The sequence below is a fragment of the Cetorhinus maximus genome, chromosome 12 (genome assembly GCF_964194155.1).
Source record: "Cetorhinus maximus chromosome 12, sCetMax3.hap1.1, whole genome shotgun sequence".
Taxonomy (NCBI): Eukaryota; Metazoa; Chordata; class Chondrichthyes; order Lamniformes; family Cetorhinidae; genus Cetorhinus; species Cetorhinus maximus.
In genome coordinates, this window is record NC_135890.1 from 86,330,564 (window position 1) to 86,358,086 (window position 27,523).

The 27,523-nt window shown below is 38.6% G+C and overlaps 1 protein-coding gene across 4 annotated transcripts in view; it reads left to right on the plus strand.

The window, feature by feature from the left end:
- LOC144687656 (mediator of RNA polymerase II transcription subunit 13-like) overlaps nucleotides 1–8,166 on the plus strand; it is a 275,902-nt gene extending 267,736 nt beyond the window's left edge. For all 4 annotated transcript variants that reach the window (XM_078554037.1, XM_078554036.1, XM_078554039.1 and 1 more), the window contains 3 exons: nucleotides 1,636–1,809; nucleotides 6,437–6,543; nucleotides 6,650–8,166. In XM_078554037.1, coding sequence (XP_078410163.1) covers nucleotides 1,636–1,809; nucleotides 6,437–6,543; nucleotides 6,650–6,782 — 414 coding nt within the window. In that variant the 3' untranslated portion in view covers nucleotides 6,783–8,166. The remainder of the gene's footprint in view (nucleotides 1–1,635; nucleotides 1,810–6,436; nucleotides 6,544–6,649) is intronic.
- The last annotated feature ends 19,357 nt before the right edge of the window (nucleotides 8,167–27,523 follow it).

The following is a 27,523-nucleotide window of genomic DNA, read 5'->3' on the forward strand; positions in this document are numbered from 1 at the left end:
CAGTCTTGGGCATTTCCATTGATCCAGCGTCTGCAACATTTGAGTTGCCCAAATTTCCACTAACTTTTGTGTAAAATGTGCCAACTGATCTAAGTCCTGACTGACTTAGTTTTAATTTTAAGATTATGGCCTCTTGCTCTGGATTCTATCCATCCTATCAAATACCTTAATCATTTTTAACACCTTGATTGGATCACCCTGGAACCATCTGAACTCTAAGCAATGCAAGCTAGCTCTATGTAACCTATTCATGTAATTTAACCCACAAAGTTGTGATGATATTCTGATTAATCTAGTAAGGCAAGTGTATCTTTCCAGAGGTTTGGTGCCCAAAGCTGAACGTAGTACACCAGATAGGGATATCCGTATTTGATTAGTTGAAGTAAATTGTTCTAATAAATGTAGATCATGGATGAGATCATGTTTGGAATGCTGTATTTTCTAGATCAACTGTGATATTCGAATTGCGATAGGACTATTAGTTTAGAGCAGAATATCAAAATGCATTTACACTTAGTAGATTTTAGAGACTCTGGTTATTCACTAGCAATTTCTGTACCTGATTGACTTCAAAACAACAAATTACTTAGTAATTGATTACATAGTTATCTTTGGGATCTAAATGTATAGGAATAAATTGGTCATAGTTGCCATCTCATAGAGTGGCAGCTGGGTAGGTTGGTGAGGTTGGGTCAGGTCAGGTTGTGGAGAGTGGTTTTAATAGGATCCAAGCCAGTTGGCGAAGATGAAACCAAGACATGGAGTGTTTCTTTATTGAAAGAATTTATTGACTTGTTCAGCCTCGCAGCTCTCCTCCCAGCTATCCCCTATTTATATGTGCTCAAAGACGATTAGTACCCATCACCTATTTCCCTTAACCATGACACTAACAAACCTTAACAATGTAATTGAGAAGACATTGGCAAGGGAATTTCTTAGGAGTTGGGTTGGGGGGGAGGGGGGAGTGGGGTGGTCCAGACGGTCAGTTCTGTAGTTACTCAGGATTTAGACTAGGATTTTTGTCTAACATTTCTTGGGTATCCCCCAACTAAGTAAATCAGAACTGTTCGAATTACCTGACTCTAACTCAGAGTCAGAGACATTCACGGAGGGTCCTGGGGAGCAGAGGAATTACCTTTCACAAGTTCAAACTTCCTGAGTAACTTCCTGAGAAGTCAGCATAATGGAGCTTCTGTGGATCTTGAGCCGTAGTCTGGCCTCCAACAACCCAGAGACCAGAATATCTGAGCCTATCTTTTATTTGGGGATGGAGAAAAGCCATGCACCATTTGATATGATGATGTGTTGAAATGTAGTTTATATCATTGTGTTGTGCGCTTAGCAAACCATATTTTGTATAAATATGCCCTTGCGCTGCACCTGCTCATGAGCAAGTAGATGTTAACCATTTGTAAAAAAAATTGTTCCACCTTTGTAATGAACTGATTCTAAATATCAGAAGATTAATTTCCTTTTTTTCTGTTTTCTACGACCCAATTACAGTGTAACACCATCTAGTACAGTAATTAGTACATGAATTGGTAAAACATCAAGAAAATGATTAGTAAGTAAATAAAATAATCTAATCAACATTATTTGGAAGTTATATTTTCCTATATATTTATTTGCTTTCAGGGTCAAGGAGGTGAGCGGCTCCTCTCCACGGAAGCTCATGAGGAAGTAGCAAATGTACTGCAGCAACCACTTGCTCTTGGATATTTTGTTTCAACTGCCAAAGCTGAGAATCTTCCTCAGTGGTTTTGGTCTGCCTGTCCCCATGCTCAAAATCAATGTCCGTTGTTTCTAAAGGTGAGCTCTATTTCTTCAAATTCAGATTCATCAATAATTATTTGGAATATCTGTCTATCTTTAATGTTTATCCGAGAACAAAATAAGACCTTCATATACACAAATGGCTGTTTGAATGCAGGCAGGCCTAGTATTGGAATATTTATACTTGTTGCTGCATAGTAGGAACATTCCCACATACTCTGCTCTTGTCAACCTATGCTGACAAGCATCTGCGGTAACACTTAGCTGCAGCAAATAGAAAATTGGATGAGGCTGTGTTCACTGGGTGGTACCTCATCCATTTCTGGCAGTTTATTAGAGAGAACTTTTGAAGACCTAGTAGTACACACTCCATCGATATTCTCTGGATCAGATGCTACATTCTGCCAGACTAAAGAAGTACTGGAATGATATAGATTGAGAACTAACAAAAGAAGACGTGGGCATTTAACTATGTGAAACTTCCATAGTAAGAAGTGCCCCAAAACAAAGTAATATCTGCTGGCAGTTGAATTGGAAATAATTAAGACTCTGGCGTTCACATTGTTTCAATACATATGAACATATGAAATAGGAGCAGAAGTAGGTCAGTTTACCCCTCAAGCCTGCTCCACCATTCAATAAGACCATGGTTGATCTGTTTGTGTTTTGAATTCCATATCCCCATCTACCCCTGATAACCTTAGACTCTTGTTAGGCAAGGGAATCAATCTCCCTCCGCCTTAAAAATATTCAATGACTCTGCCTCCACCACCTTCTGAGGCAGTGTATTCCAAAGTCACACAACCCTTTGAGAAAAAATTTCTCCTCATCTCTTCTAAAAGGGTGACCCTTAATTTTAAAACAGTGCTGCCTAGTTCTGGACTCACCCACATGAGGAAACATCCTTTCTACATCCACTTTGTCAAGATCATTCAGAATCTTATATGCTTCAATAAAGTCATCCCACACTCTTCTAAACTCCAGTATAAACAAGCCCAGTCTGTCCAACCATCTCTCATAAGACAACCTGCTCATCCCAGGTATCAACCTAGTAAACCACCTCAACCGCCTGCAACGCATTTACATCCTTCCTTAAGTGAGATCAAAACTCTGCACACTATTCAAGATGTGGTCTCACCACTACCCTGTATAACTGAAGCATAACATCCTTGCTTTTATGTTGAATTTCTCTTGTAATAAAGGATAGCATTCCATGAGCTGCCTTAATTACTTGCTGTACCTGCACACTAACTTTTTGTGACTCATGCAGTCGAACACCTCGATCCCTCTGCACCTCAGAATTATGCAACCATTCTCTATTTAAGTAATATTCTGCTTTTTTTTGTTCTTCCTGCCAAAGTGAACAACTTCACACTTTCCCATCTTAAACTCCATTTGCCAAATCTTTGCCCACTCACTCAACTTATCTATATCTGTCTGCAACCTTATGCCCTTTTCACAACGTATTTTCCTACCTATCATTCTGTCATATTCAAATTTAACTGCCATGCCTTCATTCCTCTCATCTAAGCCATTGATATAAATTGCAAAATGTTGGGGCCTCAGCACAGACACTGCAGGACAGGGTTCCACTTGTCACATCCTACCAGTCAGAAAAAGACCCATTTATACATACTCTGTTTTCTGCCAGCCAGCCAATCTTCTTTCCACACTAATATGTGACCTCCTACCCTAATGGCTTTTATGTTCCGCAGTAACTTTGGATGTGGCACCTCTGGAAATCTAAGTACAGAATGTCTACAGGCTTCGCTTTACCTACAATGCATGTTACTTCTTCAAAGAACTCAAATAAAATGGTTAAATATGATTTCCCTTTCGCAAAACCATGTTGACTCTTCCTGATTACTTAAGAGTATTTCTAAGTGCCCAGCTGTAACCTCCTTAATGGTCGAGTCTAACGCCTTCCCCATGACAGACGTCAAACTAACTGGCTCATAGTTTCCTGTTTTCTGCCTCCCATCTTAAATAGAGGGGTTATATTTGCTACTTTCCAGTCTGATGGAACCTTTCCAGAACCTAGCAAATTTTGGAAAGTTAACACCAACACATCTGCTGCCTCATTAGCCACCTCTTTTAAGACCCTAGCATGAAGCCCATCAGGACCCGAAGACTTGTCACCCTGTAGCTCCATCAGTTTGCTCAGTATTGCTTCCCTAGTGTTTGTAATTTCACCAGGTTATTCTCTCTCTCTCTCTCTCTCTCTCTCTCTCCCACTTACTGATTTACAGCTATTACTGGAATGTGTTTTGTATCCTCTATAGTGAAGACAGAAGCAAAATAGTTGTTCATTTCATCTGCCACTTCCTTTATTATCTACTATTAACTCCCCATTCTCAATCTCTAGAGGGCCGACACCCACTTTACTTTATTCCTTTTTAAATACCTTTAGAAACTCTTGCTAACTGTTTTTACATTTCTAGCTAGCTTCCTCTCATACTCTAATTTCTTTCTCCTGATTAACCTCTGCTGCTCTTTTCTATCCTGATAAATCATCTGACCTGCCACTCATCTATGCACATTTATATGCTTTTTCCTTAAGTTTGGTGCTTTCTTTAACTTCTTTAATTAACCATGGATGATGGGTCCTCCCCGTAGAATTTTTCTTTATAGTAGGAATATACTTATTCTGAGTATTCTGAAATATCCCCTTAAATGTCTGCCACTGCTTCTCTATTGATCTATCCTCTAGCCTAGTATCCCAGTTCACTTTAGCTAGTTCAGCTTTCATGCCCACATAGTTGCCTTTATTTAAGTTTAAAATACTAGTCTTAGCCACACTCTTCTCCCTTTCAAACTGGATGTAAAATTCAATCATATTGTGGTCGCTGCTACCTAAGGGTGGCTTCACTCTGATGTCATTAATTAATCCTGTCACGTTACACAATACCAAATCTAATATAACCTGCTCTCTGGTTGGTTCCAGAACGTGCTGCTCTAAAAAAAACCTATCTCGAAAGTATCCTGTGAACTCCTCATCCAGGCTACTACTGCCAGTCTGATTTTTCCAGTTTACATGTAAATTAAAAACATCCATAATTACTGTTGTCCCTTTATCATAAGCACCCAATATTTCTTGTATACCTTGCCCTACATTGTGGTTACTGTTAAGGGGCCTGTAGACCACTCCCACTAGTGACTTCATTCCCTCACTATTCCTCAGCTCCACCCAAACTGATTCTACATCCTGATCTCCTAAGCCAAGGTCATCTCTAACTATTGCACCAACGCCATACTTGATCAACAGTGCTACCCCTCCACCTTTACCTAGCTTCCTATTCTTCTTGCATGTCATATACCCCTCAATATTCAGGATCTAATCCTTGTCATCCAGTAGCCATGTCTCCGTAATGGCTATCAGATCATATATATTTACTTCAATGTTCGATATCAATTCTATGCTATGTGCATTCAGATACAGAGCCTTTAGTTTAGACTTTTTGTTGTTTTTATAACATCTAATCTTGACTGTTGGCATATTCTTAAGTTTTTTATCTCTGTCCCTTCCTGCCATTCTCTGACCCTCATTTCCCTAATTACTGTTTTGCTCTCTTGTCTTGATTCTACCCCTTAATTTGCTACATCTACCCAAGCTTGATCCCTGAACCGCCCCCACCACCCCCCACCCTGCCGTGTTTAGTTTAAAGCCTCTCTACTTCCCTAGTTTTGCGGCTGACTAGAAAACTGGCCCCAGCACGGTTCATGTGTAGAGTGCCCCAACGATATAGTGACTCCTTTCCCCAGTACTGATGCCAGTGCCCCACGAACCGGAACCCACTTCTCCCACACCAATCTTTGAGCCACACATTCATCTTTCTAACTTTATTTGCCTTATGACAATTTGCACATGGATCAACTTTGAGGCTCTGCTTCCTAATTAGGCATCTAGGCCCTCATAATGACTGTGCAGAAACTTCTTCCTCATCCTGCCTATTGTTGGTACCTGCATGGATCAAGACAACTGGATCCTTCCCCTCCCACTGCAAGTTCCTCTCCAGACCCGAGAAGATGTCCCAAACCCTGGCACCAGGCAGGCAACACAGCCTTTTGGATTCTCGCTGTTTGCTGCAGAGGACAGTGTCAATCCCCATCAGTATACTGTCCTATACTACCACTAGACTCCTGTTTGCTCCCCCTGCTTGAATGACTTACTGTGCCATGGCCAGCTTGCTCATCCACCTTGCAGACCTCACTTTCGTCTGCACAGGTTAAAACAGCACTTAAAACCTGTTTGACAATTGCAAAGTTTTAGGCTCCTCCACTACACCCATGGTTCACATCCTCCTGTCCCTCACCACTGACCAGAACAGATAACCCTATTCTAAGGGTGTTAACGTCTTCTGGAGCAAAGTGTCCAGGTATTTCTCGCCCTCCTTCATGTTGTGCAGTGTCTGCAGTTCGGTTTCCAGACCAATAATCCTGATCTGGAGCTACTTGCACTTTCTGCAAATGTGTTTGTCATGGATCATCTTGGTGTCCAAAAGTGCTTTCATTCCACAGCTGCAACATAACACATGTCCTGTCATTGTTACTTATGCTATTTAGTTAATTTAATTACCATCTTAACTAACCTAAGAAACAATAAGTATTTATAGTTAATATGCTGAATTTGATTAAAATGTTCCTGTATCCTTTTTCTTTATAGGCCTCCTTACATCACCATGTCTCCCTAGCACAATCTGATGAATTACTTCCTGGCAAGCACTCTCATCCTCACCCTCTGGATTCCAACAGAACTTCAGATGTTTTGAGGTCTGTGTTGGCTATCTGTCATTTACTCTTTGATTAAACTCTTCAATTAGATTTTACTCTTTAGTAGCTAAAGCCAATACTAATACACTGGCTCTTCTTTTTCCAGGTTTGTACTGGAGCAGTATAATGCCTTATCATGGCTCAACTGTAACCCTGCCACACAAGATCGCCAGTCCTGTCTACCCGTCCACTTTGTGGTGCTTACTCAAATGTACAATACCATTATGAATTTACTTTGAAACTAGGAGTCACATTATACACAGACCTAATCCCTTTCCTGACTAAGAATATGATGCATCATCAGCTAATTATCAATGATTTGAAGATCTTGTAAGGGAAAATGTCAAAATTTGAGCAAGTATCATTTCCAAGAGAATTGAACTCACTCCACGTCTAATTTTTTCAAATGTCAGAGCGTTAACTTGCAGAGAACTTTTCTTGGATATTGGTGCATAAGCGGCATACATTGTTAAGCTTTTCCACATCAGTAACTTTTTTGGAATTTTTATGTTACAGCTTCTGAAACTATACTTGTCATCATTGCTACAACACAGAATTTATTTTTCATGATAAATTGTACATTCTTAAAAAAAAAACACAGTATTGTGAAATCGAGGAAAATATAGTGGAGAATATCAACTAGCTAGTGCTTGTAAATGATATTTTATTGTGCATTTGAGTCACCTTTGGTGGCTTCCTTTGTATTGTAGATATAAACCAGATATATCAAAACAGTTTGTATCTATTGTGTACAGTGTAAAATTGACAAATTGCAGTACTATTTTTTCTTAATCAGAAAAATTTCACAAGGCCTTTTGAAGAGGAAAATCAAGATTGTAAAATTGTACAAAAAGTTAACTTGGTGAGAATTGTAAGTAGAAGTTTGTAATTTTTCCATTTTATTGTCATTCTCCCTCCCAGAATTCATCAGACTGTAGATGAAAATGGGTTGTTTCGATTTCAAGGCCATTTTTATCTAGGACTTTACTGATGAAGATAAATACTCATCTTCATATTTTTGGAGGTGCAAACTCAGACCTCTGTCATTTTATTTAAGTTTTAAGTTAAAAGATTCTGGTGAAGTAATATTTATAGGTTTTTGTGCAAAAAATAAATAAATGGCAATAGATAAAATCCTATATTATGTACTTCAATGTGAGAAAGTTGTATGTATATTTCTCATGGATATGCATATTTTAGTTGTGGATTTTTAAAGTTTGAGCATACAAGCCCCAGTTGAACAACAGAATCCATTTACAGAAGATTTTAATTTTCTTCTGGTAGAAAACATTCAAGGTTCAGAAATGGCTTACCAGTTTGTCTTCTGATAACCTGGTTTTGCTAGCATGCTTGTATGTATATTTCAGAGCATTTTTAAATGTAAAAGCTGTACATTTCACGCCAATATGAAGTTTTTTCTTCTGAGCATTTTGCTGTGGGCTTCTTTTATATAAAATAAAATAAGTGAAGTTCATTTTAATTCTGTATTGCTGAAACAAATACACTAAAAGCGAGTTTGATAAACCTGCAGGCATTTTAATGTCATTCATATATCTTGTGGATGAGAGCTATACTTTTACACACTTTTTTAGATTAATAAATTATTAAATTATCGAAATACAATCTCCGGGTACATTTCCTTATAGTAAATTTAGTAGCAAGTCACAGTAAGGAATGCATGACTCAAGCAGAAATTTTGTGAAGATTGGAAACTTCATATTGTTCTGTAGGATAAGGCTTTGGCGGGAAACAACAAAAAAAATAGTTTTTGACTTTGTGACCTGAGGGTTTTTGTTTTCCAGGATCTAGTTAATACCCTTGCGCTCTGCAGAGGAATGTTTTTATTAATAGATCACTCTCCTAATTTTAGCCAATTATGTGGTTCTATTCAAAAGCTGCAAGAGAGTGATTTTTAAAAAAAATAATCATTTGGTTAATAGAGCCTATAAACTCGGGGTTTAAGGACACATGGATAAATATATTGTTCATGGCAGCATCAGCCTTTCTTCCTCTATCTTTATTCGTTCCTCCCCAACACACGTTTGGTACAGTTTCACATGTTTCAGTAAAAGTGACTAAAGTGCAATTCTACATTTTCTATATACCCCAGGGCCTATGATTTCCACTCATGGGTAGAAAAATGCTAGAGGGTAAGTTTCACAGCTGAAGAACTAACATTTTTTAGTGATGCACACTTCTGAATTGGCAGCTCAGGGGTGTTTTCATTAGCAAGTCTATTGGGCTGTGAACACTGGAATAATATGTCCCATGAGAAAAGTGCATCTGAAACTAGAATGCATCATAGAATATTTTTTCGCTCCTAATTAAGCTGGAGTTCTCTATCCTGATTGCCATCATGAATTGTGTTGAAAGGAAAGGGAAAAAAATGAAGCCTGCAAAAATAAATATTCATACACTTATTGCAGCCGCATACCATATCTTGTTCCTTGTAGCAAAAGGTGAAAATGATTTCACCAGTGCAATTAATTTTTGCTACCAGGTAGGCAAAAAAATTTAATTCCAAAATTTATTTTTACTGTATTGATGAGACCATCAACTTACTTTGGTTATTTAGTTCTTGATATTGATGTTGTGTACATGAAATGCAAGTATTTAGAGACTAACATATCTGGTATTCTCCTAATTGGCTGTTGTAACAACATTTTTGTGTGTACCCTAGATTTCTGCTGATCTGCCAAAGTTACAGCAGCAGATCAGGAGAGCTGCACAAGAGTTTCTGGCATCCTACTACTTTGAATGAAAGGACGTATTAACCATTTGTCTATAATGACTCTTCAAAAATATAGATTGAAGGTTATTCTGCTAATAGACAGTAGATGTGTTGGTTCAAAAGGATGCTTACCTTCAGTAATGGCAAGTTCAAATGCTAAAGGCAATATAATTCAATTGGTAAAATCTGAAGGAAAGCAAATTCTCTGCAAATTTTTCCTAAACCATGACTCCTCTTGTATATATGTGTATATTTATAAAACATTTTATATCAATTATATATATATATATATATATCTATCTTTCTCATTGGAAGTGGCTGATACACACCTAAATTTGCAGCAGAGAAACAGGCCATTCAAACCAAGTGGCCTACACCAATGTTTATGCTCCACAAGAGCCTCCTCTCACTCCATTTAACCCTACCAGCTTACCCTTCTATTCCTTGCTCCTCATGCACTTATCCAGCTTCCCCTTTAATATATCTTTGCTAGTCATCTGTAGGTATTCACCTTTCAATTAATCATTCAGTAAGAGGCTCATGGCAGAGACAGTAAGAGAATGAAAAGTACCAACATGATGAAAATGGGTGAAAATTGATAAATCAATCTAAGAAGAGCATTCTACTATGGATAACTAAGTGCTTTAAAAAAAAAATTAACATTTATTTCATCGCTGCCACACATTTTGTAAAATTGAATGATTGGTGGTTAATATGCCCATATAATCTGTAAAAATCATTGGTTTAATTTCCCTGCATCTATCTCAATCTGGTGCGTTTAATGCTAGATTCTACAATCAAAGGAACTTGAGCAAGGATTTTCCCTACCGGTAGGTACTGGAATTATAAGATTAGCACAGTAAAATGGAAGAAAAAGTAAAATTGAATACAGTAGTGTCATCTGCATGTAGAAAGTCTGCCCTTGTTAAAGTGGACAAACTTAAAAGCCATAGAGACAAAAGTAAAACTTAATGTAGTCAGGGAAAAATTTACAGCAGGCTGCATTCGGATAACAGGTTATGAATCTCACCAGATTAAGCCTAAAAAGTTGCAAGAGCCTTCAAAGTAATTCAGCTGTCAAAGCCAGTGCTGGAAATGATGGCAGCTTGGAGAATTTCTGTAATGAATGTTTTGAGGTTGGTTGACCTTCTGTTGAGAACAAAGATACTGAACTTGATCCCCACCTTGGAGAACTCCCAACTTACTGACCCAATTTCCTGGAACATTTGTCTAAAAAATTCAAGGATGTATTGCTCTTTTGCACCCAGCTGTCAAGAGCTTTAACAGTTGCTATGAAAGCACAGATTTCTGATTAAACTATTTGTTCTGCAGGTAGAGGATGAAGAGTAATTATGTCTCTACTGTTTAAAGCAGAAGCTTAAGATAAAATCATTTATAAGGAAAGCCTGACAGAGAACAGTTAAAATTTGTACCAACTGTAAATATATCAGAATTCAAAAAGAAGCTTTCAAGTTTGGTGAGACAGAAGTGCAAATTAATAGAAGAATCCTTGGCTGAGTGTTGCATATTTCCGAGTCTTGTGGACTGGAATTAATGACCCCTGCATTGATTCAGCCTTATCTTGAGTCTTACTGAAGAAGATAACTGGATTCACCATAAAAAGTTCATTACTTGTGGCTCATGAGTTGGAGTGGCATAGGACTAAGTCCGAAGTTCACTCCTGGAAATTGGATTGTACTGACAGCACCATGGATGTCCAATAACTGTGTTTTGATAGTTCAGATAATGTCACAAACTTCATGTGGAGTTCAGAGATTAGTTATCTGTGAATAAGTGACTAGCACAAAGATATCGAAACATTAGATCATTTTGAAGCAGATATACAGTCAGCTAAATGTGGGGAAATTGCGAGAGTAAACATGCCTTCAACTTGAATTGTTAGAGAACTGGAAGAGGTGGAACAGGGTAGGGATAAAAGATATGTACTCAAATCAACTAGCGCAGCTGATGATGTGTGCAAACCAACCCCCCAGGATCTGTGCTGAGTTGTCATCTTTTCACTATATAAAATAACTTGAGTAAAGGCATTGAGAGCAATATATTCAAGTTTACTGATGACATTAAGTGGCACAGTAAAAATGCAGTTGGTGGCAGAAAATTGTGAAGCATCATTAATAGCTCAAGTTAGTCATAAAACTTCAGTCATAAAAATTAGAAGAGATAAAGGCCAACATTCCATTATCCAAGGGGGCTTCAGTACAAAGGTGTTGAGGTTATGTTAATTATTTAAAGCTCTGTCAACTATGTTCAAATCTGGACACTACCTCAAGAAGGATATGATTGCCTTGGAAGGGGTGAAGTGTAGCTTCACCAGAATGATGATAAGACTAAAAGGATTTAGTTAAGGACAGCTTAGATAGACGAGGCCTGTATTCACTTGAGAATGGAAGACCAAAAGATGGTTTAATTGAGATGCTTAAAATGATTGAAGAATTATATAGATTGGTTGGAGGTGATCCATTTCCTCTGGGAAGTCCAGAATAAGGGCGCAAACTTTTTAAAATTAAAATTAGACTATTTGAGGCTAATATCAGGAAGCACTTCTTCACACACAGGATAATTCCCCTAAAAGCTCTCTAAGCTAGGTTAATTGAAAATTTCAAAACTGAGATTGAAAGATTTTTGTTAGGCAAAGGTATTATGAGCTACAAACCAAGTGGGGTGATGGATGATGATGGGATTATGGCCATAATCTAATTTGAATGGTGGAATAGGCTTGAGCTGAATGACCTACTCGTACCTATGTTGAACTCCAGCCAGAGATTCCACCAATCTTTTCATACTTAAGGTTGCCAGAACCATCCTTGGTGAGCTTGTTCACACAAAGTAAATGTGGATGCAATAAGCAAAAAAAAAAACCCTTTTTTTCATTTTGGAATCAAAGGTAAGAATAGTCTTGAATTCACTACCCAAATTGAAAGGACCCAGATCGTCCAATTTCAAACTTTAGGTTTCCCCTTGTTCAAGGCTATCCACAGTGGAAGTATGTCTTAGTAGGGGTGTCATTTCCACTTGATTGGCTCTTTTCATGTATCAACTAAGGAGGGATAAGGACCACAAGTGATTAACTTTTCCACTTCAGGCAGTCTACAGCTGAATAATTTGTGCAGCAACCTTCCAGATGCAGTTAATGGCAGAAATTCTAATTTGACTTGGTTTCTTATCAGTGTTTCACATGGTGCACAAACTGGGAGATTGCAGTTAAAATCATGTCCTTAACATTTTCAAGGAACAGTCTGGGATATTAACCTTCATGGATTATGCTTCCAGATGGCATATGATTATTCACACATGCTGAGCTGGACAATTTATTAATAAGTCAGAGCATCTTTGGTTTTGTGCTAGGAAATCATAAACATCAATAGGCGAGCAAAGTCAATTGTGAGAAAGATAACTGACTAGCTGTAGAACAGAAAAAGGATAATGTGCTTGTCAGAAAGCCTAGTAGATCCACAAGAGTGGACCTTTCACCTAGAGTACCCGTTCTGGGAATTGTACCGAGAAAGATTTCATCATACTTTCTATGGCTCTCAATATTTAATTTTGTGTTTGATCGGTGATTGGTCTGTTAATAAAAGAAAAGGCAGTGCTCCACTTAAGGTAATGAACCACAGGTAAGGGGCGATTTTGATTGTTCTGGAATGGAACCTTCAATCTGAACTTTCAAGTGACCTACTGCTAACTGAAGACTTTGCTACAGGTAGGTTCTCTCATTTTAAGGTAAATATTTTGTATCATATTTGGACTTACTTGGAAAAAGGGTGATGCTTAAGTTCTTTCTAAGGGAGAAGCTCAAAATTCACAAGAAGAACTCCTTGAAGTCAAATTTAAGTCACTTAGTGAAGCTGAGTCAAGTTGAAGCAGTTTGAGTTGCAGTGTTGAAATTTAAAAGCCACTGCCCTGAATCGTTTCCTGACTCGTACATTCTAGACTTAAGCCAGAATATCTCTCCTATGGAAGGTATCCTGTCAGGAATATATAAAGATTCATATAAAAGTTTTGGGGTTCAACGTAAATCTATTTGTGGCCCATTTAAAACTATTCAACTTAAAAGCTGTTATGAGAGTTGCTGCATCATTAGGAAAGGTCATTGAACTATGTCCTTCGTAGTGGTCTTTTGCACACTTGAATAGCCAAGAGAAGAATAATGCTTCACCTCTGCTGAATGACCTAGAATGCAAGTAATACCTCTGAGAGGATTATCCTTATTTCCCTCTTTAATGGCAGATTTTGAACATAAATTCCACATTGTGGAGTTTGTGCTTTTATGAATCTCACAAGAGTAGCTTTGATTCAACAATTTCTGTCATATAGTAGCAGAATAAAGGCAAGTATCTTTCAATGCAATTTCAGGAAACTGGTAACAGACTGCATAATGGATAAAATCAGTCCTTTTCCATGAAAGGTCAACAAATTCATTTCCACAGACTAGTTTTACATCTTTGCATTTTTCTGAACTTTTGCTTTTGCAAGAGCAGTTATTTTGTTTGAGCTGTTGTGGAGAAAATTCTTATCCTGTTTCTTATGTTGGGAAAAAGAGACTGTTTAAGTTATATTTGTATTTGTGGGTGTTAGAAATGAGTTTTAGCTTTAAAGTTTGATTTGTATTTCTGTATTTGTGTGTTAAGAAAAGGTCAAGTTGCATTTTAGTATGGCTTTAAAAGGTGAAATCTGGGATTCATTTCATCTTTGAGGGAAACAGATCCAAAGCTGCTTGTATTTCTAATGAGTTTTACGACTCTCAGGGAGAAGTTAAAGCAAATACAGAAGTAGAAAGAAACTGCTGTTGCCGAGTAGCAGGGGTCCAAAGAGGCAGTCTCCCCAAACCCCCCCCCCCCTGCCCACCACCCCACACACACAAAACTAGAAGAAGCAGTTTTGAGTTCTTTTGGAGGCAGTTGCCAGCAGAAGCAGCCTAGAAGGGACAGTCCTAATCCAAAGTTCAGTTGAAGCCAGGACTCCTGAGAAGACTGGACACGGGGAGAGGGAACTGCAGAGTGAAAGCCGATTTCCCAAAAGAACTGAAAGGTCCCAAGTCCAAGGAGTGAGACAGAAACTAGAGAAAGTTCCAAGAAGACCTTCTAGTCAAAGGAAGGACAGGAACCTGGAAAAGATCCTGTTGAGTCAAGAGTGAGAAGCAGAGGAAGGCTCCAAGCTTAAGGCAGAAAAGCTGCGTGGAGCAGATTTAAAATGAGAGGCCAGAAGGTTCAGAGACAGCTGAAAATCTGTAACTCTTTGCTATAGGCATGTGAAGCAGTGGTGTACTGTTGGTGGCTGATTTGGTGAGTGAGAGTGAGTGGAAGAAAGCTTGAATGCATGTGGTGACCCGGGGAGAGGAACATAAGAAGGAGAGTTTGCAATTCTGGAGGTGGACCCTTGCGGAAGGCATCTGAAAGAAAGCATCGGCTTGGGAGAAAATTCCAAAGTGAGTTCTTGGAGAGCAGAGATTGGAAACCCTCATGAGAAAGACGGAGTTCGGTGAGACTGGTTGGCTCATGGTGTGATAAGCGTCTGGGGGCAGCTGGTAAAAGATTCATATAATCTGTTGGAGTGGCATTTATCACTTGTTTTCAAAATGTGTGCCTGACCACAGGTCGACAATTGGTTTACATGGATTGTGTACTTACTGTGAACATTAGAGGTATAAGAGAGTTTTTGTAACTTGTGTTATCCTTATAAATCTGTATACCTATAAAGGTATAGTTGTGGGTAAAGGAGCAATGTAGTATAGTTTTCTTGCTAAATAAATGTTTCATTATTTTGTTAAAAGTTCATCAGCTGACTCCTGTGACTGTGTTCAGTAGTCACTCTCCATGTATCTAAACAAAAATGAAAGTTAGGATCTATCAAGCTGGGTTCCACCCTGGGATTAGGCTTGTTCAATTGTAATATCAGTTGGGATCATAACGCTTAAAATATACTAGAATCTGAACTCTGACCCTTAAATGGAAAAGCACAAAGAAAAGAAAGAGGGAATATTGTAGTTGATTGCTTACCAAAAGCGCAAATAAGCCCTGATCACTATTGCAATCTGCCCCTCTCAAAAACACTGTTGTAGATGGTATATGAACTTTTAACAATAACTATCCAAAGTTGTATTGAACCTTGGTTAAACTACACTTGGTGTACTGTGGACAGTTCTGGCTACCAAAGATTATAGAGGCACTTGAGAAGGTGCAAAATAGATTTACATGGATGATACCAAAGATGCAAGGTTATTCCTAAAAGGAAAGGGTGAACATGCTGGATTTCTTCTTGAAAAGAGAAATGAGGGTGTGTTACAGAAGTATAATAATTTTCATAATATTTTTCTGATTTGTTGTAAAGTAGGTTTATGGGTGTGAGTGTAAATTGTTCTGTCTGTGTGATTCAATTACATTTGGAGTCAGGTAGATTACAAGCTTAAAATTATCAAAAGAAGCTAGTTGTAGAAATGTATTTGGAAATGCTAATGAGTAAACATGGATGCTATCTTAGCATGTAAGGTGTGAAGGGAGTTTGCATTTTTAGATAAGTGAAGGGATTGTTTGGATTTCAAAGGGATGTTAGTCTATTTGCAGCTAGCCAGATAAGCAAGGCTAAGCAGTGTGTTTATTTTTCCCAAAAATTACTGACAATATTGGCAACATGAAAGTTTTTATATTATGGGAAAGGGACTGTTCCGAAGATATCTGGAATGATGGAATGAACATATTAAAGAGAGAGAAACATATATATAAAGGAGAATGAAAGGTTATGTTGGAGTCATGTAAGATCTAACAGGTATGTGTGAAACAGCCCTGGAGAATCGCCTAGCCATTTGTGTGTAAGTCTGTCATGTCCAATAACTTAAGTTGGAGAAAGCCATTTGGAATTCCACTGTCAAGTGGGCACTGTTAACTTGCTGGGTTTTTTTTTTAAACAAATCTATTTTAGACTGTTGCCTTAAAGGTGATGTGTAATTTAGAGTCAGTTTAATTAGGAATTGTAGGATTTGTTATCGTTTTAAGTAATCATTGTATTATGTATATGCTGGAAATCTTTTGTTAATAGATATTTTAATTTAATTTTTTTAATTTCTAAAGGTCTCTGGACCTCATTACTTCTGAATTCAGTGCACACATCTTGTCTTAATAAATAAAAATTGCAAAATCATTGTGATAGTGTGGCCAAGTTCCCCTTGTGGATTTGGTCCGCATGGCGCACATCATCTGCCACGTCATAACAGGGTGATGTAAATGGGGCCTGTGTTATATTTTGTGCTTCAGATGTGCAGAGATGATGTACACCAGGTTCACTGTGAACAGGACTTCATTACAAAAGCTTTTTAAAACGTCTGCTCCATTAGCTTCTAGCTTGTTTTTAGTTTCTTTTTCTCTGTAACCGCATGCATAGTTTTCCCTAATAGCACACAGCAGAGGGAACAGTCAACATTCATAATCAAGCACTGAATATTGAACATATTTTTTCCTCCTTGGAAAACTAAGGGACCTCATTTTAAATTAAACCATTCCAAACAATAAGCATATGTACATTGAGTCATTTCTTGGAGAAAACTGACACTTGGAACTCTAAGTACAGAAATAATCTTTGAGATTTCTAGGTTGTTAATGCCGCTGAGATCTACGAGTTTGAGGTTGTGATTCTGCATGATCACCTCGGCAGATGATCAACTTTTCAGTTGCACATCAGAAAAGAAAATGTATCCTCATCTCTGTCCTCAAAATAGCCTGGTATGCTTGCACTCAAGTGTCTCACGTTCCATTTTGTATTGCCATCCAACAGATGAGCATTGGTACTGAGCAACCACTTGATCTGCTTTGCTTCAGGTAGAGGTGATGCTACCTCGTTTTAGTGATTTGGCTGTGTGATGTGAACCCAATCTCCAATTTCACGTTGTTGCTTCCTTGCGCCTGTTCACTTGTCTGAATCTGCCTTTGCTGTACCTTCTTGCTTTGTGATTTCTTCTGCTTTTGCTCTGACTTTCTCGTTGGATAACAGTAGCTACAAAAGTGGCATGCAAAAGTTACAACCAGTCATATGTTCGGCCAATGTCTTTCTGGCCAGAAAGTGTGGGGTGGATCAATTTGTGCTAAGTAGAATTTAAAAGATTGTTCAAACATTTTCCCCTCCAACATGCTAGCTCTCAGACTGACCTTTATCACTGATGAATCGATCGATGCCACCATTTGATTGCAGGTTGTATCACGATATCAGATAGTTGCGAATTCCGTTGCTTGTTAGGAACTCAACGAACTGACTGGAAACAAACTATGATCCATTGTCTGTGGTAATAGTCTCCAGCAAACCCCATTTTGTAAACAACCTGTCGAAAATATCATGACCAAATTTGTTCTAACGATTTCCAGCCATTTGCTGGTTAGATAATGAATAACAAACAGAAAAAAAACGTTGATGTCTAGAGGCTGCTTACACTTCTCCAAAAATAGCTACTTGGAGTTGTTGCCATGGTTTTGTTGGCCAATGGTTGGGTTGTAGAGGTGCAGGACACAGTCTGCAAAAGTATGAATGGTTTTGATAGTGAACAGAGACAGTGTTTCCATTTGCGGGGAGGAGCAATACTACAGACCATCAATATAAAGTATTTACCGAAAAATCCAATAGCGAATTCGGAAGAAACCCCTTTACCCACAGTGTGGCATGAGTTCCATGTTCTTTGTGACAGGGAGTAGGTGAGACAAATAGTATAGATGCATTTAAAGGGGGGCTAGATAAGCATACAAGGGAGAAAAGAATAGAGGGCTATTCTGATGGAGGAGGACAGGAGGAGGTTTAAAAAAAGCATAAATGCTGGCACAGACTAGCTGGACCAAGAGGCTTGTTTCTGTGCTGTGTAGTCAATGTAAAGTAGAAAAACCTTGCAATTGGTGTTGTTTGATAGAATAATTACCAGCAAAAAACCATCTGGGACTTGGTGACAAGCTGTGCACTTATCGCAACACTATCTTCACGTAAAACTTACCTGACATTAAAAAGAACCTAAGTTCTTTTTCTGAATACAAAGACAGTACACCTGTTTTCTTTATCAATAGCATCATTTCAATAGCTTCAGTCTCACATTCTGCAGCCGTTTTATGACGTTAGTTTCCAAATTTCTAACACTTGTGTTCTAATATTGTCTGATAAGATTTTTTTAAATCAAGTCTTCTACAGAATCTTGGCCCTGTAATTCTTTTAAGCAATGCCCATTTCCACATCCAAAAAATAACATTCATCATTAACTCTCAAGTTTTGCAGCCCAAAATGCCAGCCTGGATGTTGAAAAGTTTAGAATTGGTAAAGTGAGAAATAACTTCAGAAAGATACCTGTTTTCATTAGGTTTAAATGTGAGAACATGGAAATAATATAGAAAATAAAGGATATTACATGCTTGGTGGTTGAGCAAGAGTGCTAAACACAAGTCGATTAAAGTTACATGAGAATATATGAATTTTTACCTGTAGATCTGTTGTAGTGTTGCTCAGAGACTATTGGAGGGTGGGGCTGGGGTGGGGGGGGGTGTGTGTGGGGAGCGGGTGTGGACGCAGCAGGGTTGAGAAAAGAAAATTGGGTTTATATAGCACCTTACACAACCACCAGGTGTCTCAAAGGGCTTTGCAGCTAATGAAGTATAATTACTGTTGTAATGTAGAAGAGGAAGACTGCAATCACCTTGAAGGAACTTAAAAAGGACTTTGGATGGGATTTCCTAAAGACCATAAAATGTTCATGGTCACTGGAAAAGTAATATTTTGCTTCCCCACTGCAGGTGCATAAATAAATAGCTATAGAATAAATCACATATAATATGGGGGAGAGATTCTTTACACTCTATTTGTTTATAGAGTGTGGCTGTTCATTGTGAAGGGAAATAAATGTATGAACCAGTTTAATCGTTTTTTCCCCTTCAAGATGTCTTTGCAACAGTGCAACTTACTCCAGTTAATTCAGTCATTTTTATCTTAAAGAATTTGCATTAAGTTATTTTAAATAAAATAGGATAGGATTTTTAGCACTATCAATTCAAATTAAGCAACTTAAAAATAGCTCATTAATGCTGTTAAGCAAGATTGTTTGGTAAAATATTCTAATTTGGACTTTAGTTCAGAAATTGTCTACAAACATGAATAATAGTACTACTTTCTTTCCATGTATTCTTACATATTTTCAGTTCAGCCTAAAGCAGGGCAGCTGCTGTAGCCAATTATAATACATTGCAGAATATAAAGACAACCCACTTTGAAATTCGGTCTTGTATAAAGCTTGATTGGCCTCGCCTGTAACCTGCTGCAAACAGCTCTTGTATACACCAATATTCCCAAACTGACCTCAGAGCGTGCCTATTTATAGCACTTAGATCCTGTGGCCTTGAGAGGAAAGGTTTGTGTACAACTCCACCATGGCAGCAGAATAATGCATTATGATTTACGTTTGGTCAGTATAATATAGTTGTTGCGGTGTCTGAGCCAGAGGATAGGACATAAACACTCTTCCTTACTTTTGACTTGTGCAATAAAACTGTATTTCATTGGCTGTAACGTGTTTTGGGACACTCCAAGGCTGTTAAAGACACCGTATCAAAGCAACTTTTTTTTTCTCCCCACCGCACTCAGCCTCCAACGATGGGCATGCACACCCCAACATTACCTGGTGCATAAATTCAATTACGCTCCTTGTCACTTTAAATTTTTATTCTCCTGCCTACTCCCATTTGGACCTTTCTGCCCTTGACCTCCTGCACCGTTGCAATGGCGCTCATCTGTCTGCTTAACAGTTTACATCCCTCTGATCTCGATACTGACCACCTGCAGACCTTAACCACAGTGCTCGTTTTCTCCCTCACAGCAAATGTAGGATGGGTATGCCAAAGCTACTAGGAATGGTAGGGCTGAGCCGGCACTTGGGATGTGAATCCCGTAAAGATACACAACCAGTAGGAAGGACTTATTATCGTCAGCTGTCCTTCGATTTGAGGATGATGTCTACTCAGGGTCACAAATTTCTGCAATGGGCCTTCATGTATCAGAACAGCCTGATTCTCAACTCATAGATCTTTGGGCACATGGGGCAGGATGCCCCATGAGTTATTGGGATCTGGAGTGCAGGATTTGCTTCCTTTCCTCCTCTGCTGCTGCTCTGCCTCTTTATTAAATCATGGGACTCAAAAGTATAATGCGGCTTGATGGACAATTAGTCACCATTTTGAATGATTGATAGCAAATCCTCCCAGTCATAAATGCCAATGCTGCCAGGTTTCATGGAGATCTTCAGTATGCCTTTGAAGAATTTGCTTTGTCCTCTCCTGGAATGTTAGTCATTTGAAAGTTAGAAAACAGGACTTGGTGGGGGAGATCTTTTCAGCCATCAGGATACAATATCCAGTCCATTGAAGTTAATTTTAGGAGTTTTTCCTGGATGCTTATGAAGTTGACTTCAAGAAGGACACTAGCAATTGTTAGATGCTCCTCCCATTGAATATGGAGAATACAGCATAGGCATTGCAGATAGAATTTCTCTAACACTTTTGTGTTGCTGATGCACAGTACAGGAGTGTGGGGACTGCACTGCTGCATGTAATAGGACTTCTTGTTGACTTGTGGAGGTCTTTGTTGTCAAACATTAGTTGATGTGGATGTAGAAAGCTGATGCAGTGCTGGATCCCTTCATCAATGGTGGCTTTTTTGAGAGAGGTGGCTGCCAAGGCATGGGAAATGCTCAACATATTCTAGAGCCTCTCCTTCAATAGACACGGGATGTGGAGCATTTGACTGACCAGACGTGGATTAATATGAAAAGCAGGATACTGCGGATGCTGGAAATCTGTAATAAAAACAGGAATTGGACAATATAGGAGAATGTGTGTCAAGATTTTCCCTACTATGGACAAGACATTACCTTCCCCACCCCCTCGCAACCACTGCCTACCACTAAAGTCACCTGTACGCAGCTGGTAAGACTCTGCCCAAATTAATGTGCTGGATTGTCAATTCTTCCCAACACCCCTCCAACCGTTCGCTGTAACTATTGGTATGCCCTCTGTACACATTTTTTCCAATTTCTCTTATATACAACTCCTTTTGCCTTAAGTCACCATTTAATCATCTGTCCTTCATCTAATCACATTCCATTTACCCCCTTTTCCTCCTTATAAGCTGTTCATCTATAATATCGACTTCAGGTATTAACCATAACTTCCGCTCTCCACACGTGTTGCTTGGTCTGCTGTATGTTTCCAGCAATTTCTGTTTTTATTTTAATATTACTCAGTCCTGGTCTCAAATTTCAAATATGGTGGGGATATACATTTAAGAGATGATAAATCTATTGGCAATCTTGATATAGCTCAATGCTTGAAATGATAAGTCTTCTAAAGGTAATTGTACGCATTTACAAATTAATAAAATCGCATTAAACACAAGATTGTTTAATTATATAGAAAGCTATTCACTATCTGCTTAAATATGCAAAGTCTTACGCTGCTAATTTTCTTTTTTTTTCCCCAGGTGTACCAATTTTATGTTTGGCCCTCTGTAATCCACTTGTTGGAAAAGTTAAAAGTAGAATATCTGGCAAGCGGATCAACTGCATCGATGAAGGTAAATTTGTCAAAGCCTTTCAGAATTGCAAATTTCTTGGTAATGAATAACGTCACCTTGGAGTGGACTTGTTTGCTTTCCAAAGGCATTAATTTGCAGCAGGCTAATGATCCACTGAAGTGCAAAGCGTGCTGTTTATGCACTCTTAATGTAATCTCTAAGGGAAGAGGGAGGTGTATGCCTTACAGGCAAGTGTTTGGGATTGTGGCGCAAATTAAGAAGTTAGTCATTTTTATTGCAAACACTGCGCAGAACACGTAAACATAATGAGATCATTAGAGTTCTTTAATTTTACTGACACAAAAGGTGTCTAATTTTGTTCTTTAGCTTCAACATTCTGGTGAAGTGTTTTAGCATGACAGGATAAAATGCTCCATAGTATTTCAAGCTACTTTTAGTCAGAAAAACTACTGCAACATTTCAAACAGAAAATTGGTTAAAGCATGTAATTTCAAGTATTGTTTGTTAAACTAAGTAATTACTTTAACCTTGGGGCCTAAGTGTTGAATGAAAATATTTGCAACACCTTTCTTCTAAATACATTACAGACACGCTGATGAGAAATTATTGTCTACGAAACACTTTTAGAATAGCTGTGGTGCAAATAAAGAATATTTATAGGAAATTGTAACCTGTTTATTACACACTTTGACATTTTATTTTAGTTAGTTCATGACATGATCACTTAATGCAACTGCTTTCCTGGATACGTTTGATTTAAAGAAATCATAGCCCTGAGTGTTAGAAATAAATAAATCACAGGGCAATAACTAGTCGGAATTACCTCAGCAATCAGAGATCAGCAGAAGTAAAGTGAGCCTCCTCGTAAGATAATTACCAAACTAGGCCATCTTACTGTATACATCTACAACCAACCCGACAACTGTATTTTCCTGATGATTAGTTAAAGGAGCTTTGTCTCCTTTGCCTAGCATAGGTGTCAACTGACAATGTTTTTTCCTTTGTTCATATTCCAGTTACTTCTTTCAACAAAGTTCCTATTGTATTGCTTCTGTATTTCCATTGATTTTTCTCATACCTGTTTGCAAATGGTTGAATGTATTCCTGGCTGTTTCACCACCTAGCCTCCAGCTTCCAACTCCATGCTTCTGACATTAAGCAGCCAGAATCCTCAGGGTGCACCACTATCCTTTGCCAAATGGAAAATTAAAAGATTCTTTGCTCCCCCATAGGGTAGTTCTTGATAGTTAAGCAGTCCTTTCTCTCATTGTCGACTCCCTTTGATAATTAATAAACAGAAGTGTTCAAAGAAACTTGAAAAATATTCCTATGATTTTTTTTTCCCCCTGGGGTGGCTTGCAACAGAGTCCACTATATTAATTGTCAATCCTGAGAGGTTGTCCACCCTTGTAAACTTTTGAGTTTCTTCCTCTCTTGGTTCCTCTATTTCTCTCTCCTGCTTATGAATTATGGATCTTTCCCATTTGTGAAATGAGCTCGGTGTCTGTTGTATGTGTATCATGACATGCAGAGTTTGACTATGGAGGAGATCATGCAGACATATGACAAGACACTTGCTTTGGGAGAACCTTTTAAAGTATAATCATTTAAATGAGATCTTTAGAGTTGATTTTTTTATTTCACCTCAAAACCCAGGAGAGATGCCTCCTTGCTCTTCCTATGTTTTTCTTTGTAAATGGCATAACTGATTTGAGAGTTGCACATTGTTCAGAAGGGCTTTCAAGAGCCAGTATGGCACGATTGTACCTTTTGGCCAGAATTCTATCTAGTGTGTTACATAGCATTGCATATTATTTTGCTTTTTCTCTAATAATCATGATGAGCTCATTCTTAAAGTTATCTGTTCAACATTTTAAAATATATTCCAGGCTCTCTGAGTCAGCAAGTAGTTCTTTCCTCCTTGTAAAATAATTTTTTTGAGGAAAAAGATGGTCACATTTTTTAATCGTAATATTTAATGTTGGTAGAATGATGATATACACTAATGATTTCAGGCTTTTTCATTCAGTGCATCTATAACAATCCAAAACTAGCATCATTTCACAAGATATGCCAATAATTGTGCATAGCAGTTCTTTTCTGTTCATATTCTGCCATCAGCAATCATCTTGCCATATGCATGAGGGGGACCTAAGTGCCATGCTTGTTTTCAGACTGTGGATAATAAAAAAAATTCTAATTCTTTAACTTTTTCAGTTACTTAAAATATTTTAACATTTGATCATTCCAGTTTTAAATTTTTCAACTGCCCAAAGAAATTTGGAAAGATGTTTAGTGAGGCTAGAAGCAATCATAGATTTTAATGGGCCTGATCTGTGATTTCTGATATGCTTCAAGCTGACAAACATACACAGATTTTAGAGCTAGTATTATTGATTAATGCTCTGAATTCACAAGACTTATATTGACCCTTCCCATGCTTAGTATGTTTCGATGGCTAAGGAACTGATGTTGGATTCTGTCATAGCTGCAACAGCTCTGCTGTTGAAATTGATCTGCATGGGATACTTACTGATTAGTCTTTGTAGGATTTCACATACACTGCATCTTATTATATCATATTATAACAGTGATCCTAGTTTGTCCTTTGGTGTTGAATGGATTTTCAACAAGCCAATAATTTGCACCTTTTTTAACTCTTTCGATTATGCCTTGAACTAAAGAATACATATAATTCTGTATATTTCTGCAACCTGAGTTTCAACTGCTAAATGTTGCAAAGCATGTACTTCTGTAGCTAGTACTTCAGTATTAAGCAACTATTTCCATTTATAGATAGAATAAATCAAGCTCCAATGGTGTTGCACATGAGAAGTGAAGACCAAGTACAGTGTTGGGGGCTAGAGAGCAGGGAATAATTGGACATTGATAGAGTAGGAAGTGGCAGATGGGAAGATGATGGAGAATGGGAACAGTAGCTGAGGAAAGAGAGAGTCTGGAGGAGGAGGGAAGATGGGAGGAGAAGCTGGGGAGATGAAGATAGGGTTTTTTTATTCATTAATGGGATGTGAGCATTGCTGGCTAGGTCAGCATTTATTTCCCACCCCTAAATGCCCTTGCAAAGGTGGTGGTGAGCTGCCTTCTTGAACTGCTGCAGTCTATGTGATGTAGGTACACCCACAGTGCTGTTAAAGAAGGAGTTCCAGGATTTTGACCCAGCGACAGTGAAGGAATGGCAATATATTTCCAAGTCAGGATGGTGAGTGGCTTGGAGAAGAATTTGCAGGTGGTGTTCCCATGTGTCTGCTGCCCTTGTCCTTCTAGATGGTAGAGGTCGTGAGTTTGGAAGATGCTGTCTACGGAGGCTTGGTGAGTTCCTACAGTGCATCTTGTAGATTGTACACACTGCTGTACTGTGCATCAGTGTTGGAGGGAGTGAATGTTTGTAGATGTGGTGCCAATCAAGTGGGCCGCTTTGTCCTGGATGGCGTCAAGCTTCTTGAGTGTTGTGGGAGCTGCACTCATCCAGGCAAGTGGAGAGTATTCCATCTCACCCTTGACTTGTGCCTTGTAGGTGGTTGACTGGTTTTGGGTAGTCAGAAGGTGTGTTACTCATTGCAGAATTCCTAGCCTCTGACCTGTTCTTGTAGCCACAGTATTTATATGACTAGTCCAGTTCAGTTTCTGGTCAATGGTAACCTCCAAGGATGTTGGTAGTGGGGGATTCAGCAATGATAATGCCATTGAATGTCAAGAGGCGATGATTAGATTCTCTCTTGTCGGAGATGGTCATTGCCTGGCACTTGTGTGGCGCAAATGTTATTTGCCGCTTGTCAGCCCCAGCCTGGATATTGTCCGGGCCTTGCTGCATTTGGACATGGACTGTTTCAGTACCTGAGGAGTCGCAAATGGTGCTGAACATTGTGTAATTATCAGTGAACATCCCCACTTCTGACCTTATAATGGAAGGAAGACCATTGATGAAGCAGCTGAGGATTGTTGGGTCTAGGACACTACCCTGAGGGATTCCTGCAGTGATGTCCTGGAGTTGAGATGATTGACCTCCAACAACCACAACCATCTTCCTTTGTGCTAGGTATGACTCCAACCAATGGAGAGTTTTCCCCCTGATTCCCATTGACTTCAGTTTTGCTAGGGCTCCTTGCTGCCATACTCTGTATGGGAGGGAAGAAAAGGGGAGAGTGAGGAGGATAGAGAAGTTGAATTGTGTATGTGGACAGCAATCAGGAAGAGAGAGGAGGAAATGAGTTGGGGGGTTGCCAGGATGATTTGTCGTGTCAGGGGAACATTTCCAAGGTTCAGTTTTAATACCCTGTGGAGGAGGGAAGAGCAGCAGAGCTGAAACGCTGCCTGTCACTGGGGAAGAGAAAAGCTGAAAATCTGATCGATACGGTGGGAGTGAAGTGAAATGGATAAAATACTGCTGAGGGGAGTGGGGTGGCACAGGGGTCAAAATACTGCTGGGTTGTGTGTGATGGAGGGGAGCAGGGGCCCAAAACTATTCTTGAAAGTGGGGAGGTGAAAACATTGCTTGAAGAGGACCAATGGCCAAAAATGGAGACACAAAATTTACTGAGTAGGGTTGGGTGGTGCGGGAGGTGGTTGTGGGGGAGGCTATGGAGGCTGGGGCCAATTATCCTCATCAGTGGGAAAGGAGTGGGGATGGGTGCAAATCCTGGATGATCATAAAACTCAATTATGAGGAAATTAGTTCTAGTGCAGCCTAACTGGGAGCAGTTATGGGGAACGAAAACGTGCTTCACTGGGTGATGGGCATGGTTCTGGAATGAGTGCCAGGAGGCAAAAGGCTTGACAAGTGTGTGGGTGGGAACGATCAGTTTATCATGGGAAGGTCACAGGGACAGATGATTGGGGCGCTACAGATAAGAAACCCCTGGAATCACATACTCATTGGAGGGGAAATTGCTCAGTGGGGTGAAATGAGGGGATGTGCATGAGAAAAGGGGACAAAAGCTCATCTTAGTTTTGAGTTTACTTATAAATGTCAATACTTTGCTGGTATGTACCAATGCAACAGTTGGTTAGAAACTTGAGCTACAATCAGGCCCTGCAACTTCAGGCAGATTCTACCAGATTTTTGGTATTTACCCTCAATATTACTAAATATTTGGTGCAGCTGTTTTTGAGCTGCTAATGTTGTGTGATATTTAACTTTGAAAAATTGTATCACAGTGCCATCTACAAATGTAATAGATAATGGAGCTAAATGTCATGTTTTAGTGGGTTTTCACATTGAGATAATATGACAGTAATTTTAATATCGTACAGTTTAAGATAGAATGTAATGAGTCACAATTCTTTTAATCTATCACAAATATAAGGTGGGACATATGTATAATAAATACAAAACTAAACATTTTTTTTAAAAAAAAGCATCTCCTAATAGAGACAGAAGTGGTAACTTAGACACAACTGTAGGTTTTTAAAACTACTCCAAAAATCAGCTTTAAAGGGGCATCATTCCCACTGAAGGCTTATATATTATTTTATATATATATATATTATATATATATGTATGTATATATATATATATATATATATATGTGTGTATATATATATATATATATATATATATATATATACACACATACTATATTTAAATAATATGAAATATATATCTGTGACATAGGTATCGTCTGTAATGTATTTGCTATTTTTATCCCAAAGGTAATTTTTAAAAATAAACTG